This window comes from Pan troglodytes, chromosome 17 (genome assembly GCF_028858775.2).
Source record: "Pan troglodytes isolate AG18354 chromosome 17, NHGRI_mPanTro3-v2.0_pri, whole genome shotgun sequence".
NCBI lineage: Eukaryota > Metazoa > Chordata > Mammalia > Primates > Hominidae > Pan > Pan troglodytes.
In genome coordinates this window covers 30415509-30433912 of record NC_072415.2, presented here as the reverse complement: position 1 = coordinate 30433912, position 18404 = coordinate 30415509, and the positions used below count along the sequence as shown (strand labels likewise).

General features: G+C 43.9%; 1 protein-coding gene across 1 annotated transcript in view; it reads right to left on the bottom strand.

Moving 5' to 3' along the window:
• Positions 1-18090, bottom strand: part of COLEC12 (collectin subfamily member 12) — a 190851-nt gene extending 172761 nt beyond the window's left edge. Inside the window, exon 1 of the mRNA XM_016933415.4 lies at positions 17835-18090. Within this exon, the coding sequence (XP_016788904.1) occupies positions 17835-17841 (7 nt within the window). The 5' untranslated portion in view covers positions 17842-18090. The remainder of the gene's footprint in view (positions 1-17834) is intronic.
• Between the last annotated feature and the right edge of the window lie 314 nt (positions 18091-18404).

The window sequence follows — 18404 nt, the reverse complement described above, 5'->3', positions numbered from 1 at the left end:
GCAACCTCCGCCTCCTGGGTTCAAGCGATTCTCCTGCCTCAGCCTCCCAAGTAACTGGGATTACAGGCGCCCACTACCACGCCCAGCTAATTCTTTGTATTTTTAGTAGAGATGGGGTTTCACCATGTTGGGCAGGCTGGTCTCGAACTCCTGACCTCAGGTGATCCGCCCACCTCGGCCTCCCAAAGTGCTGGGACTACAGATGTGAGCTACCGTGCCCACCTAATCTTGGCTTTCAAGAAAGAGAGGCATATAGAGGAAATGAAGCCTCTGTGATAGTCTTTTTCAATCCCCAAAAGAGACATGATCTAGCTATATCTGAACCTTGAAATGTTATGGAGAACCCAAGATGTATGCTATCTATAAACACAATGTGGTGAAGCTCAGAATACTTGTTTGTTACAATGTATTTATAAAATCACATGTGATGCTGTAGCGTGGTGGCTCATGCCTGTAATCCCAGCACTTTAGGAGGTTGAGGCGGGTGGATTACCTGAGGTCAGGAGTTTGAGGCCAGCCTGGCCAACATGGCGAAACCCCATCTCTACTAAAAATATAAAAATTAGCCGGGCGTGGTGGCAGGTGCCTGTAATCCCCGCTACTTGGGAGGCTGAGGCAGAATCACTTGAATCCAGGAGGTGGAGTTTGCAGTGAGCCAAGATCACGCCAACTACACTCCAGCCTGAGCGACAGAGTGTGGGACTCCGTCTCAAAAAAAAAAAAAAAAAAAAAAAAAAAAATCACATGTGAGACAGTGGTTATTTCTAACAGAAAACAGAGAGGTGTGATATCTTTGTATTTCACCATTGTCTCCTTATTCTGCAGAAGGGGAAGAGATCTTGGTATGGAATCTAGAAGGCCAGGTATTTATACTCAAAGTGGTTTTCTTATGGCAGGGATTTAAGCTTTAATTCTTTCTGCATGGAAGAACTTGCCTACAACCAAGAGAACAGCATCTTTTTCTCTGATTCAGTGATTGGCTACCTCCACAAACACACATCAAGCCCATGCTCTGTTCCTGCTTTACTTACTAATCTGTCCTATTAATGCTTGATGTGGTAATCTGTCGTGTTAATGGCTGCAGCCTCGTCTATTCTCCGTTTAAGAGAAACCCTGACCTGCTGCGTCTGCTTAGATATCCATTCGTTTGTTTTTTCATTCATTCAATAAACACATGCTTACAGCCTAGCGGAGTTGACGAGACATGAATATCAGCATCAGTGGTACCCAGACCTCCGTGCCCTTGGCCAGCTCTATCCTTTCCACCACTGTGCCACCTCTGCAGCAGAGTCCACTCACACTCAGGCACTGTGGGCCACAGAAACATCATTGAAGATGTCACAGTGGAAACAAGAAGGGAGGTTCATGCTGCACCCTTGATAGCAAACAGCTTCAAATTTCCCATTAGACATGTCTATTCTCCCCCAAAAGCTTCATTTCAGCAGGGCTACCATTAGCTTGTTTGTTTGTTTGTTTTCGTTTCCCTCTCTAATCTTTTTCCCACGCAGCATTTAGTCTGACTGACTTCTCTCTCCTTCCTGAAATTTCCCTGGGAACTTCAAATTTCACATATTTTTGTTATTAAAGCAATTTAGCTGTGTCCTGCTTCTACCTCCAAATTAACATGTCCAAACCCATGAGGAGTTCAAGAAAACAAAGGCCTCACAGGCCACCCATCATAAAGCACAGGGTGGGTTCCCTGCTTCTCATCTTAACCCTCATCCGAAAAGGATTAGGGATTCTTGTAACAGCCACTAAAAGAATAAAATAGTCTCTATCTCATCCAACTCTAAAATTAGAGAGAAAATCACAAGAGACATGAGGGGTACAAGTTTAAGTTACCACACATTACTTCTGACTGCAATTATACAGAAGTGCCTTAAATCAGTCTCTCTCAATGTTTTTGTTTTTTGGGGGCGAGGATAGAGATTGGAAAACACTGCATATTACATCCCTTTCTTGGAAATTCATAATGGTTTTGGAACCACCAGAGACTGTGAGATGTGCAAAGAGAAGAAAAAAAATGGTTAACTTTGTTTTAGTCAATGTTTTCAAAAGTTGACTTTAGAATCCTCTTTTGCTACCCTTAAGAGTTGGGTGGATTTAGGGCAGAAAAAGCTTGGTGCACAGTTTACTCGCTTAGATGCTCCCCCAGGGCCACTCCCAGATGTTCCCAGCTGCTCAGTTAGCAAACAGCTGATTCAGGCTGATAGAACAGTTGGGTGTTTAGGGACTTGAGGAAGAGGAAGAGGGTAAAGCTGGTGGGGCTTGTGGTTGTGGAGATGATTTACATCATGCAACCATAGCCACGGGAAAGAGAATGAGTAGTCAGTGTCCCCATTGACTAAAACATGCTAGAGGGCAGAAGGCTATGCTAGGGCCCACAAGGGCTGACAGGCAGGTTTTCATGAAGACAAATAGCCTGATACAATGTGCAATGCTACATTCTGTTCTCAAAACCTTTTCCTCACACCATATAGACCCAAGCTCAATGTGTTGTATCCCAGATTGTCTTTACAGTATCAGGGCCTGCAAAAGTGATGTACTCAGATAAGGAGATTCTTCTGAGGTCAGTCTCTTTAGCAACTTAATACGTCCCAAGGTCTATCTCTGACAGTCATAGCCACACAACTGCCACACTCCTACATGAATAAGGACTTGGTTAAGATTTAAGACCTCTAAGTCCTGCAGTGGTCATAACTTGATCCCTGTTTCTGATAGCCATCTGTCTGCGGGGAAGAAGCAACCTTAACATATTAAATGACAGAAAGTGTTTAAGATTTATTCTGTCTTAAGCTCATATTTTCTTGGCTCCCACAGCTGAACTTTTGCATTTTCATTTTAATCCTACAGGCTATGTTATATTTTGCTTACCTATTTTGAAATGTGATTTTTATTTATCTTTTTCTACTTTCCTCAGTAACTGGCACAGAGCCACATTGGGGCCAGAGATTTTATGACAGAGAATGTTGAACAGAATTTGGCTGCTGATTTATTCTTTGCACCTTGCTATTTCAGAGAACCATGAGTTCAAGTGAAGTTTGGTTCTGTTGGCTTAGAGCTGAGAGTCATCCACATTAACATGTTCCAGTCAATCTGTGGACCAAGTTGGGCACTAGCACTACAGTCAGAATTTACCTCTCATTCTTGTATGCTCCCTTGTATCAGTGTGACAGCACTTAACTCTATCTGCCTTATATCCAGTTCTGGTTCGGACTCCTCCATATGGAAAGCCATTTAAAGACAGGAAACTCGTCACATTGTACCCTCAACAACTAACACATTTATGACGCATGATAGGCACTGAACAGTAGTTGTTGAAAATTAAGGAAATTAGAGTTATACATGTCACTCTCTTTCCCACTAGTTCATGAATTCCTAAAGGAAAAAGATAAAGTCTTTCCCTTTTTGCATACTCAGCATGTTTGCAGAAGAGAGGAGACTAATATACTTAGTACCTGCTGTATGCCAGCTATTTCACATTTTACTATGTTTCTTTCTTTCTTTCTCTTTTTCTTTTCTTTTTGAGACAGAATCTTGCTCTGTCATCCAGGCTGGAGTGCAGTGGAACCATCTCAGCTCACTGCAACCTCTGCCTCCCAGGTTCAAGCAATCCTCCCACCTCAGCCTCAGAGTAGCTGGGATTACAGGCCTGCGCCATTATGCCTGCCTAATTTCTGTATGTTTAGTAGAGATGGAGTTTTGCCATGTTGGTCAGGCTGGCCTCAAACTCCTGGTCTCCAGTGATCTGCCTGCCTCAGCCTCCCAAAGTGCTGGGATTACAGGTGTGAGCCACCACACCTGGCTGCATTTTATTATGTTTCTGTTTTACAGATGAGAAAACCAAGGGTCAGAGAAATTACATTAATTTGACCCAAGGTCTCACAGCTTATGAGTGGCCAGATCAAGAGGAAGACACAGGTCTGTGGGACTCAGGGGTTCCACACCATGATGGTGACTGACCCGTACACTCATGAAACTGAAGCCTGTGCTAGCAGCTGGGAAAGCTAAGAGGCAATGATTGATATTGCAGAATCCTGAACAGGCTTAGGAATTTGGGAATAAAGGTGAGGCTAAAATAGGAGGACTGTTGGAACATAAGTTTAAGAAGCAGTTGGGTATAACCAAAAAGATAGACAACAAGTGTTGGCAAAGATAGGGAGAAATCAGAACCCTCATATGCTGTTGGTGGGAATGTAAAATGGTGCAGCCACCATGGAAAACAGTCTGGCTGTTTCTCAAAAAGTTAAACATAAAGTTACCATACAATCCAGCAATTCTGCTCCTAGGTTTATACCTACGAGAAATAAAAACATATGTCCATACAAAAATCTGCACCTGAATGTTTGTAGCAGCATTATTCATAATAGCAAAAAAAGGGGGGAGACAAGCCAAATGTTCACTGACTGATAAATGGATAAACTGTGGTATGTCTATACAGTGGAATATTATTCAGCAATAAAAAATGAAGCACTGATGCATACTACAATACAGATAAACCTCAAAAACATTATGCTAAGTAAAAGAGGCCAGTCACAAAAAAAACACACATTGTGTGATTCAATTTATATGAAATGTTTACATTAGGAAAGTCTAGAGTCAGAAAGCAATTAATGTTTGCCTAGGGCTGGTGGTTTTGAGGGGAACTGAGGAGTGACTGTTAGTGGGTAGAGGTTTCTTTTTAGGGTGGTGAAACTTCTGAAATTGATTATAATGATGAATAAAAAATATGTGAATATAACAAAAAAACATTGAATTGTACACGTTAAGTGGATGATTTGTATAGTATGTGAAAAAAAGAGAAGGAGTTGGAGCTGCCCACCCAAAGAGCTGTGTGACTGCCCCTCCCTAACCACAGCAGAAGATTCAAGGTTTATTACTTGGAAACATTAAAACAAAAGTTCTCTTGTCTAGTGGACACCGGGAACAGGAAATGAGAGGAACTGTAATGAAATCAGGGGAAAGGGGAAAGTTTACCAACTGAATGCTCAGACCCCGAGTCCTCTTCTCCCACTTAGCCAGAAAGTCCCCTCCATGGTAAAGATTAGAAGGTTCTTCTCTGGGGAATTTGACCAACTAATAAAAAAATAAACTAATGGTTCTAATTCCAGGAGGTTCCCAGTGGAACAGCCCAACCAGGTAAACTTAGAGTGATGGTCACAATTCACAAAATCCACCAGCACAAAAGTTTCCAATTGACCTGTGTAATGTTCTGCTCTTAAATAAGACAGTTGAGGGTCATCAGACAACTGACACAACCTCTAACATGAAAAGACAAAGATGAAAATAAAGAAACCAGATAAAGCAATTGAGAGGAAATCTACATTATGCAGGAAAATTAATACCTCAGAAAAAAACAAATACCATTAATACACTTACAGAGATAAGAGAAAATAATATATCTGGAAAACAGGATGCTATAAAAAAGCAACCACCAGAGAAAAAGGGCTGGGCACGGTGGCTGACACCTGTAATCCCAGCACTTTGGGAGGCTGAGGCAGGTGGATCACTTGAGGTCATGAGTTTGAGACCAGCCTGGCCAACATGGTGAAACCTCGTCTCTACTAAAAATACAAAAATTAGCCGGGCATAGTGATACATACCTGTAATCCCAATTACTAGGGAGGCTGAGGCAGGAGAATCACTTGAACCCGGGAGGCGGAAGTTGCAGTGATCTGAGATAGCACCACTGCTCTCCAGACTGGGTGACAGAGTGTGACTCCATCTCAAAAAAGAGAAAAAGAAAGAACTTTTGGAAATTAAAAAATATGATCACAGAAATAAATCTCAATGGAAGGGCTGGAAGATGGAGTCAAAATATTACAGAAAGTAGAATAAAGGCATATAAATAGAAAAAAGTAAAAATAAGGAAAAATTAGAAAATCAATTTAGAGGCTAGGTGCAGTGGCTCACTGGGATCACTTTGCAGCCCATAATCCCAGCACTTTGGGAGGTCAAGGCAGGCGGATCACCTGAGGTCAGGAGTTCGAGACCAGCCTGGCCAACATGGTGAAACCCCGCCTCTACTAAAAATACAAAAATTCGCTGGGCGTGCTGGTGTGCACCTGTAATACCAGCTACTCGGGAGGCTGAGGCAGGAGAATTGCTTGAACCTGGGAGGCAGAGGTTGCAATGAGCTGAGATTGTGTCACTGCACTCCAGCCTAGGTGACAGAGCAAGACTCTGTTTCAAAAAAAAGAAAAAAAAAAAAGAAAAGAAAATCAATTTAGAGGGTCCAGTGTTCATATAACAGGTGTTTCCCGGAAAAAGAACAGCGGGAGGGCAGCACTGGAGGAGTAAGTGAACCACATTTCCCAGCATTGAAGGACATGAGTTTCCAGGATGAATGGGCCCATCACTACCTAGAACAAAGAAAGGAAAGACAGCCACTCCAAGGCTCATCATCATAACATTTCAGAACACTGAAGACAAAAATAAAAGCCTAAAAGCTTCCAGACAGAGGAAAAAAACAGATCATTTATAAGAATTTTACAAAGAAAAAAAGATCAGCTTCACATTTAGCAGCAAAGTTGGAAGCTAAAGTAAATACAGCAGTGCTTTCGAAATTCTAAGGATAAATTATTTCCAATATAGAATGCTCTCAGTTCAATGAGGGGGTAACATAAAGACCTTTGCAGACCAGCAGAATCCCCAAAAATGTACATCCCACACACACTTGTCTCAGGAAGTTACTGGAGAATGCATTGCACTAAAATAAGCAACAAACCCAGTGTGTGTGCATGTGTCTGAGTGTGTGCATGTCTGGGTGTGTCTGTGTGTATATATCCTAACCTAACTCTAACTCTCAGCTGGTCAGAATGCTCCAGAAAAGATTTCTTCGAGAAGACAGAAATGAAAGAATTCCTAATATGTTTGAACACACAGAGGAGAGATTTGGGAAAGTAGAAGGGACTTTGGAGATGAATAATGATGTATATATGAGGAGCTAAAATAGCAAGAGGATTATTAACTTCGTGGGGGGGGAAACAAAAAGCTATGCAAGAAATATGACTCAGCTGTGAATCGCACTGACATTGTCACAATAATATCAACACTGAATATGGATCTGAGATTACGCTGTAACTGTATTAGAAAGGTGGACAGGAACAGGAGATACCTGCGAGGGTTGTTAGGGGAAGGTAAAAGGTGAAAGAGAACAAAACCCTCTTCTGCTATAAAAGGAAGTCTGTATATAATACTTAAGATGAAAAAAAAAAATGAAGCAAGAGCACTGTAAGCAGGTCACGGAGAGATACGGGGGTAATGGCAGATCATCGTCATAAAGGACCACCAGCAATTCCTTCCAGCCCTCCATGCGCAAGTCCACTTCCTTCCCCTGGAATCTGGGCAGGCCCCATGACCTGCTCTGTCCCATGGAATGTGGCAGAAGTGGGAGTGGGTGGCTCCAGGGCCCTGGCCTTAGAGGCCTTTCAGCTTCTGACTACACTCTTGGCAGCCAGTGGCCCTGTGAAAAGTTCACCTCCCCTGCTGAACTAGAGGCCACCTGGAGAGAGAGAGAATCACTGGAGGATGAGAGCAGGGAAAACGTGAGACCAGCCAGGGAGCCCTCAGCCATTCTGGCCACCCCCAGTGATTCTCCAGGCTCCTGAGGGCAGCCACGTGTCCAGTCCAGGCTGAATTGCAGAATCGTGAGCAAAAAACCAGCTGCTGTTCTAAGCTACAGGGTTTCGGGATGGTTTTTTAGGCATTAGCAGGTAACTGAAAGAGGTGTAAATGCCACAAGAAAATGGTAAAAAAGTTATCAAGAGGTTACCTCTGGGGAATGGAAAATGAAATGAAGGTGGCCTGGGTAGGAAACTGCTGTTTTTCAGAATTTCAGGAATTTCAGGAAACCTATGACATTATCTGACTCTTTAAACTATGTACATCTCTAACTTTGATAAGAAATAATGTAAAACAAGCAAAATAAGATAATATGAATGGAAAAGTCAGACAGACAAAAATAAAAGCATTCAGGTCCAACAGATAACCAGCACTGATAACCAGATAACCAGAAAATGCCCCCAAAGAGCCAGAGTGTGGAGTTCAACCTGAAACCACAGAAGACGCAGTTTGAAGCTGGAGCCTTCAATACTTGACACAAAGCAGGTTTCCAACAAATGCCAAACCAAACATCATAGCAAATGCAGACATTTTTAGGAGCCAGCCTGAAGGACCGTGGACAGGGACTAGGCTGAAGTTAGACTTCTCTTCCACGCTGGCCCAGTGGCGCTGTCTACATGAGTATCCATTGGTTGCTCTATCGTGTTTAGACCAGGATCTATTCCCAGCTCTTGTACATTTGTCATTACTCTTAGAACAAAATGGTATGGTATCACTGGTTGTTAAAATATTTAAGTGCTTCCAAACCAGCTGGTTGAAGAACAATGGCCTCTGCTCTGAGCATTTCTGCAAGCTGTCCCTGTGTGTTTCTACTGCCACCACCACCCACTGTAGCAGGCCCTTGCCCCTGTATCCCTGAGGCCATCAGGACCCCAGAGTCTACAGTCACTCTCCACTGACCAGTGCTCCAAGGAGTTGCTTTCATATGGGAATGGTGGCTTCCACAGTGTGTCACCTGGGTTGCTAAATATTTGGAATGTCCCCTTGATGTTGCTGTGATATCCTGGAAGACTTCTTTCCTAACACCAGAGGCTGATAGAATTAACGGTAATGTGTGGGCTTTGAAATTCAAAGACCTGGGTTTGAAGACTGGCTCCACCTTGTAATAGCAATAAGCTCATGCCTGCCTCTCAGTCTCCTATAAGCTGGAACCGATGATTCCTATCTCACACAGTTTGGGGAGGGAAATGTGAACTGACACATGGAAAACATCCAACACATACCATCTGCTTAATAAATATGAATTTTCTTTGAAGTAAGAGGACAGAGGCAGTGGTAAAAGCTACTATGCCTTAAGGTCCAAAATAAATATCCTAGAACTTTAATCATCTGGCTTCAAAAGACACAAAACTCCATTCTGAGGTGACTATTTGGGGGAAGGACCAACAGGAAAGCTTGATGAGCAAAAGAGTAATGCGTGCTGCAGGTTCTATTTGGGCTTCAGCAAATTGGCACTGAAGTACCTGGTTGATATTGATGAAAATTTATCTTAACGTATTCTGGGCTGTAAAAACTGAAGAAAGGTGTCCTTTTATCTTGATATGTCCCTAAGCACAGTATCGGTAATATTTGCCCTGGTTTTATAGCTTTACAAATGTAAACCTGGCTCCCCGCATGGTTTCCTTTTTCCAGTCTTGGCATTTCTGGAACACAGTTATTATGTATTCTCCCGGTGAATGAACTCAATGCAGCGTAACAAAGTATCTGAGGTTCAGGATATTTTGTGGGGGGGTAATTAGATCGGCCTTCCATTCAACTGTTTCACTCCAAATGGATGAAGGAATCTGTAGCAGTTTAAATACTTGTAGATTATTTTAAAGTATCACAGGAGATTCATTTTGATTACTCAGCTGCTTACTGAATTTGTTTTGCAACAATGGGATCACTTTTGATTCAACTGCATAGTTTTTTCAAGTCAAAAGTCAAAATTATGGACATAAAATGACTCCAATTTCTGGCACAACTTGCAATTCTGATGCTTGTAAAAATGGCAGATACTTCCTTTTAGAATAAAGAGGCATGGGTACCCTATTCCTTCCTTTACAGTCTAACAAAACTGAGAAAGGGTGTTTTTGTTACTTTTACCCCTAAGTTGGCAGTGGGGGCTAAATCAGATTTCCCCACAGCCACCAACTGCAAGAACTTAGAAGTAATCAGTAAATACGACATCCAAAACCTTGACATCTGCATTCATCATTCATAGGTGATTATGGTGGAGGCGATGCACTTCCCTTTCTTCTATGAGGAAAACTCTCATCCAGTCATTTTAATCATGTTAATAAGAGAGTCAGAATGAGGCCTTGAATCTCTGCCTTAAATTGAATAAGGGCCTTGGCAGGGCCTCAAATACATGGGTGATTTGGCAAGAAAAACTAATGCTGTCCATTTCTCTGGAGACAAAAAAAAAAAAAAAAAAAAAAAGAGGTCTTTGGTTTAAAAATAACACTGATACATCTTTTTGTTTTGAAATCCATTAACGTTGTTTAGATTATCTAAACAATTATGCCAAAGCAATATACTATAATTATTTACAAATGTTGGACCAACATTTTGAGTTTAAGAGACACAGTTCAAGAAGACTCTGAATTTGGTTTCCTCTCACCTCCCACACTGAAATGTCACACTTAAGAGATTTCAGGTCAGGCACGGTGGCTCACGCCTGTAATCCCAGCACTTTGGAGGCTGAGGCGGGCAGATCACTTGAGGCTAGGAGTTCGAGACGAGCCTGAGCAACATAGCAAAACCCTGTCTCTACAAAACATAGAAAAATTAGTTGGCCATGGTGGCATGCACCTGTAATCAGTCCCAGCTACTTGGGAGGCTGAGGCAGGAGAATCGCTCGAACCCAAGAGACAGAGGTTACAGTGGGCCAAGACTGTGCCACTGCTCAAGGGATCCTCCCACCTCAGTCTCCCAAGTAGCTGGGACTACAGCCACTCACCACCGCACCCATTAAATTTTCTGTGGAGACAGGATCTTGCTGTGTTGCTCTGGCTGGTCTCAAACTCCTGGCCTCAAGCAACCCTCCCATCTTGGCCTCCCAAAGCACTGAAATTATAAGCACGAGTCATCAGGCTCAGCCCTCCTCTCTTTTAAGACATTTTTCTTTAATGTTGCTTGCCCTATTAATGTAATATGAAATATAATTCAAGATATGAAATATAATGTAATCTGAAATATGAACTATAATTCAAATCTCTCCTGCAAATGAAAATGTCCCTGTCTTCAGCCAGATTATCTGAACCTCAAACAGGGCATGTTCTACTCTCTACTTTGGATTCCAGTTGTTTACGCATAAGTCTTGTCTTGTCTACCAGACTGCAAGCTCCGTGAGCACAGAAGCTATATTTTATTCATTTTATTTGGCATTTCTAGAGGGCCTTGCACACAGAAAGTTAATACTAAATATTTGTTTAAAGAATAAATGAAAGCTAGTTAGAACTTGGTGGCCCAATTATAAATAATAAAACAGAAATATGACAGCTTAATGGAAAATTAATACTACTGATGAAATAGACATGACATCATATGGCTTAAAAACATACTTATACATACATCTGTCCGAATACTTATTTAGAGACAAATTTGTTTAATGTTGTGATTCCTTGATGTCATATCCTTACTGGATAGAACTGGACACTGGATTTGAAACACAGATCTTTAAAAATATCATGTCATCAGTAGGCACGTGAGCAATAGTACTAAAAAAAAACAGTGCTCCTAGGTAATCTAAATAGACTTACACATATTTATCAATTTTCTACCACTACTATAACAAACAGAAAAACTGTTTCATTACTACAATTACAAACTTCACTTTGGGAATTGTCCCTGCATTTTTTATGATGATAGCAGTGACGGCAGCTGGAATGCAACCAATACTAATACTTCCCCACGTGGAGCACAACTCACTCCTTCTATCCCTGAGGTCTGTTTTAACACATTTGCAATTTGAAAATTACTTTCATTTCAGAACTGAACATTTGCCTTCATGGTCTAAACTACATCACTGATTAAATTAACATAGATGGCTCATAATTGGCAATTAACTTATTGCTGGGAGGAAGCAGCAGGTTATACTACAATATTACAATTACTAAAACAACTTGAGCTCCTATACTAGCCACCATTCTAAACAACTGTTTAATCCTTAAAACAACATCAAGTAGATGCCATTGTTGTCCCTCATCACATTGATAAAGAAACTGGGGCCCCAGGGGGTTAAGTGACTTGCCTGAGGTCACCAGGCTCTCTTGGTTTCAGAGCCCACACTCCTCGCCCAGCACACAGAAATGATTGGATTCAACACCTGGGATCACTAAACATAATTGTATTTTATGAGATGGTTATATTTTAAAGCATATATTATCTACTTTAAAGTAGGACTGTTTTGCCTTTGAATAATAAATTGTTTTATAAACATCAGCTAGTTTCCTAACATTTCTCTGTCATAAGAAAATGACTGGGGCAAAAGAAATGTGGCTTCTTCCACAGAGCCAGAGACAAGTGAGTTTTTCACACCAAATGTAAAACATCCAACGTCACAGGCTAGTGAATAATACCTCACGTGATACTGAGGTATAATATCACATCATTCAGGAAGCATAAAGGAGTCATGTTTAATATATCCAAGTCCAATAAGTGTATTTCATTTTAAACCCCCCATGCTGAAAAATGCATTTCTTTTCTATTTTTAAGAGTATTGATGGAATATTCATGACAAATTCAGAAGTTAAGAGAGCTCCTAGGATCTCTTTGGAATCCTAATTTGGGATTACTAATTTATGTTTATATTGGCTTTCACTGCTGTATAATTACAAAACACCCTTAAGCAATCAGCAGGACCTTTTTGAGGTATGATGCTGGTTTTGGTTCTTCAAATGTCATGCACTGAAAAAGAAATCAAATCACTGCTTGACTAAGAAGTTACTTCCCTTAAGGTTTGGATGGTTGGTGTGGTTAGAAACTCTGTTGTCAGCAGTAAAGAATGAACCTTCTATGAAAAATGTCTATACTTCCCTGTTTCTGGTTTAAAATACTTAGTAGTATCATTATTTTTACTGATCACTCACCGGTGGTTACAGTCTGTTCATGAAAATGGCACTTCTGACAATATTTCATTTTCTCAATGCGAACCTGTTAGCAAGACGAGTGTAGGGGCCGTTTTCAGAGTTGGTGGCTACAGTGGGCCATCCACATTCATTCAATCAGCGGTAAGCAAAACCTCCCAGAAGATAAGCTACACAGGGAAGCAATCCTGAAATCTGCTTTATCTTTGCAACAGCTCCAGTTTAGAGCGTCTCCTCCACTGGCTGACTGAAGAACACATCAATCCTTCAGACCTTTGATGCTAGGTCATTACAGTTATAAGTCCGGATGATAGCGCCTTGTCTACCTTGCTCACTCAGTATCTAGTGGAGTGTGACAGCACACAGTAGGACTTCACAAAGATGTAGGACTTGAATGCATTATTAGGGCATAGCTAGGAGGGAGCCTGGGCTAGAGATTACACATGTGATTCTGGAATCAGACAGTCTGAGCCAGAATACTGATCCCCCCCCACCAACTAGCTGGGTACCCTTAGACAAGTAGCACAACCTCTCTGAACCTAAGTTTTCCTATCATAAAATGGAGGAAATGATAATGCCTGGCATGGCAGGTGCTCAATAAATGTTAGCTATTATTAAAGGGAAGTCTGTGTTAGGCTGGCCTCCCTGAGAGATTACCCACATGCTGGTTTTACCCAGGGTGAAACATATTTTCTATCACAAAATTTAAATGTCCATTTTCCCATTTGAAAGCTAATACTTCAAGGTCCATTTAACTTTATTTGGCAGCGGTTGCAAGAGATGTTTTGAAATAATATTATAATGAGAATAGGCATTTAGTAGGAAAATGAGATACTCTGTTATGACATAGCCTGAAAGCCATCATCGGCTAGCTTTTTCTATTCACCCCATTATCAGTGGATGAGCCACATGGCAAAGGGTTGGAGCCATTGGAACAACCGTGGGAAACTGCATAGGAGACCACAGAGAAGATCTATACTTAGCAATAATTAAACCTCAGATTAAGAATGTCAAGCATTCCCAAACTAATGAAAAGTCAAAAGTATAATTAGATTGTAAATTTGCCTCCCAGAGAAGGGCAGCCCCTATTACCAATCAGTGAAGGGAAAAAGGCCTCATTTTGTTTCCATTTTCCTTTAGAAAATATGACTCTTTCAATGTTAAATGCAATTGCCTTTATAGGCTTGTTTGCTTATCCCAGTTAAGAACAAGAAATCTTAGAGAGACACTGAAAAAGCAAAAAGACTGTGAGTCCCAAAAAACTTTGGGAGAAGTATACTGCTTACTAGTGCATTTTAAATATATTATTGCCAAACTGTATTTCAGAAATATTTATGCACAAAAGTACAAAAATAAGCCGCTGAACACTGTGTTTTCATGGCACCAGCCTCCTCTCTGTGTTAAATTATAACACTGGTTTGGACCTCTGTGGTCCCGGGTGGTGGCAGCTGTTTTTGGTTGTCTCTTAGGCAACAAGTGCTGCTGCACTGAAACTAACCAATATCCCCAACTTTAAGAACCAAGAATGTGATTTAGTTAACGACACACCTAACTCTAGAGGAGTCAGATTCCTTCGTCAAGAATGTGAATATGTATCCAAAAAGCCATGAGATTGATGGTGTAGTACAGCTAATTGAAAATGAAATTGGAAATAAATTAAAACAAACTTCATGTTTTAATCAGTTTGGAAGACTTCAAGTACTGCAGCAACGGGGAAAGTAATTTTCTTCTGGGTAATATATAATGATGTCATTATTTTGGTACTTGTGACTCCAGGGATGGAGGAAATGGATGTTTGCTGAATGCAACAGATAGGTGGCGCTGTGACTGACTGGCAGATGCAGGATTACACTCCAAGAGCCTGGTCACTACAAAGGCCATATCCAGGTTTAAATATCAGAATTAGAAAGTCACGTTGGTACCCTAAAAAGGCATCTGACTTGCACAGGAATATTTGCTTTTGCAAATGAACTTCTTTAACTTCTATGGTGTCCACAGATTTTCAATTTGGCTAAAGAATGGGGTGTGTGTGTGTTTGAGAGACAGAGTCTTGCTTCTGTCAACTGCGCTGAAGTGCAGTGGCATGATCTCGGCTCATTGCAACCTCCACCTCCCGGGTTCAAGCTATTCTCCTGCCTCAGCTTCCCAAGTAGCTGGGACTACAGGCATGCGCCACCACGCCCAGCTAATTTTTGTATTTTTTAGTAGAGACAGGGTTTCATTACATGTTGGCCAGGCTGGTTTCACTATATGGTGATCTGCCTGCCTCAGCCTCCCAAAGTGCTGGGATTACAGGCATGAGCCACTGCACCTGGCCAAGAATGTTTTAGATTAACACGTTTATTCTAAGAATTTACAAGGCTTGTCGGTGCTTTCTATCATGTTGGCTTTCTGAAGCACGGGGAGTTAACAACTATTTGATGTAATCAGGAACCCGGGGAAAATCTTTAGTTGGTTCCCTATGGCAAATGGTCAAAACAATTCCACTTGGTAAAAGCAGCTTTCCGTTTTTGTCTAGGCTTCCAAAGCCTCACATCCAACTGGTTGGCTCCACCTCTTCCTGGATACAGCACCAATTGTGGGTTACTTGGCTAGTTAGTTGTCTCAGATTCACTTTTTTTCCCAGTCATCTTCACCAGAGGTTATCTATTTGGTGTCTTAGGGCCTTCCAAGCCACACGGGGTAACTGACAAGGCTTGTCTTTAGATGCCTACTCTATCCTCCTAGTTGCCAGTTCCTATTTCTTCTAGACTCAGTTTTCATACCTATACTGTTAGGATTGAAATATCTACTCTCAGGGCTGTTGAGAGGATTAATTGCAATGTGTTTGTAGTGTATATAGTACAGTGGCTGGCACTTAGTAGATACTAAAAAATTATTACTGCCCCTCCCGTCCCCACCCCACCACTCAGACAAATGTAATAAATACAGATTACGTGGTAATAATTGGTAGGCAAAACTCTCATGGAATATTTTTTTCTTTTCTTTTTTTTTTTGAGACGGAGTCTCGCTCTTGTCACTCAGGCTGGAGTGCAATGGCTCGATCTCGGCTCACTGCAACCTCCATCTCCTGGGTTCAAGTGATTCTCCTGCCTCAGCCTCTCAAGTAGCTGGGATTACAGGTGCCTGCCACCACGCCCAGCTAATTTTTTGTATTTTTAGTAAAGACAGGATTTCACAATGTTGGCCAGGCTGGTCTCGAACTCCTGACCTCGAGTGATCTTGCCCACCTCGGCCTCCCAAAGCGCTGGGATTACAGGTGTGAGCCACCGCGCCCCGCTGGAATATTTTCGTTTTTAAAAGAGGGCTTCAAAATGATTAGTCTACCCAGGGATTCACCAGTCCGTCCCTCCATCAACCTCCCCGACTGGGGCAGAAAGTGTATGGGGCTTTTGGGCAGCGCTAGACCACAGCGGGTAGGCCACCATCTGGTCCAGAATGCAGCATAAATCTCTCCAAAAATGTGTTTAGGACTTCCGGGTATGTTTTCCAGTGCAAATGTAAAGTGGAAAAGTGTCTCAAGTGCAATAGCGGTCCTTTACCCAGTAAAAAGCATAACAAAAGTTTCAGGGTTTAAGAACCCACGTGGGAGCTGATGGAGTGGGTAGGTGGTTAATCTTCCCAAGTTTTAAAAACCACTGGTCTTAATGACCAGCAGAGAAGATTCACTTCTGGCTAAAATGATAACTGAGCCCCAGATAACTTTTAGCCATGTGAAATTCTTTCCTTTCTAGGGAGTCTCCTCAATTAGAGCCAGCTAAGGAATGTGTGTATTTCCTAGAATGTAAATGAGGGAAGAGAAACTGAGATGGAGACAGAAGGAAAGCAAGCCACTGCACTTTGAAATTCTCTAGGTAGACAGTTGTATCGTGTCTGTTTCTTTTTCCCTGGGGCAGACCACTTTTCACCTGGCCATCAGTCACCTCCCTTCCCGAGGTCTCCCGACGTGGACACCTAACGCCCTTGGAAAGGGAGTGAATTGGTAGGATATCATCGCTCCGGTTAGTTCAGCGGGAGCTGCCCTTCAGAAAAAAAAACTTTCCAGAGCCAAAAGTTACTTTCCAAGCGCCTTGGGGCTTCCCGGGCGCCTCCCTCGGACAGCAACCCTAGCAAGTCAAAGCGATTGCATCGCCAGGTCTCTGGCGGCTGGAAGCTCGGTGACCGCGGTCAGATGGCATTTCGCACCCAGCCCGGGACAGCGCAGGGCTGTGTTATCCTAGCACAGAACCAAGAACTCTCACACGAAGCCTTGTGTAAACACCACGCGGGCCCATTCCTGAACGACTCTTTGATGCCTCCGCTGCAGTTATTTATCTCATACATAAATCAGGATTCCGCTGACAAATCTCCGTGTTTCCACTAAACAGAAGGCTGCCCTGCAGTCCTTCTTGTGCTTCTTTTTAAAGTACGATAACATCTGACACTTCCATAAACCGGCCTGCAGAGGACACCGCGCAGGGGGCGACTAACCAGCTGATGTGTGTCACCCCAAAACACACGTGGGCACACCCACCCCACAGGCGGGCACGTGGAAGGGACGCGGAATCGAGAGCAACTATTTTCCAGTCGGTGAATCTGATGGAGAAAGATGCCAAATGCACTTCCCGAGCCAGTTGAACTCCTCGGGCACCTAATCATTGCCAGATGTGGCGAGGGCGCACGGAGAACATCCCCAGTCCCGGAGAAAACACCCGGCCGCCAGCGCGGGGACTGCTCGGGCCGGGAAACGGCTAGAGGGGGGAGGAGAGAGGACTGGGCGAGCGTGGGGAGCGCTGCGGAGTGGAAAACCGACCGGGAGGGATGGCGATGCCTCCACTCTCCTCGGCATGTTTTTTCAATTAAAAAGTTGGAAACGGGAATCCGTAAACAACGACTTAGGGCTTCAAACTACTTGCAAAGACGCGATGGGGAGGGGAATACTTGCGCGCTTCAAAATCCCAACCTCGAGGTCTCCAGCCGTGCCTGACCCGGGAGCCGGGTGCGCCCCCAGTGTCCGCGCACGAACCCGGCGCCCTGGCAGCCCCGACTCCCCGGGCCCGCAGCCCAAGGGAAAGTTCGCGCGGGAGGCACCTCCATCGCCTCCCGCGCGCCCCAAAGCCCGTTCCCCCTGCCCAGAGCCCCGCGGAGCTGCCGCCGCCCTACCTTTCATGGTGACCGTGGGGACGCACCGCCAGCCAGGGAGCTCCGCGCGAGCGCCGCGCAGCCGAGGAAGTCGTCCCGAGCGGCTGCTCACTGCACGCCCATGGTAGCCGCGCCGCGCGCCGGCCGTCTGCGCCCTAGTCCTCCCTCGCCGCCGCCGGCCCGCGCTCCCCGCGCTCCCGGCTCGGCGCTCTGCTGCCGCGGGGCTGCCGCGCGCGCCGCTCTCCCAGGGCGGGAGGCGCCGCTCCCGCCAGCGCCCCTCCCCCTGGCCCGACCCGGCCGAGCGAGCGGCCGCGCCCACGCCCCTCTCGCGCCCTCCCGCGTCTGCCCCGCCCTCGGCCCGCGCCTGCCCTTGCTGGGCACTTTCTCGCCTGCCCTCTCCTGCGCGCCCTGGCCCCACTCGCCCGGGCTCTCTCTTTTTCCCGTTGCACCAGCATCAGGATGAAGTCGGGAGCAAAGCCTCTCCCGGGGCGGTCCAGCGTTCACCTTCGGTGTGCACCTAAGGTGCCGCTGCTGCTGGGGTCGTTTCTACACCCCAAACTACCTAGCAAGTGTTGGGCGAGAGGATGGGGA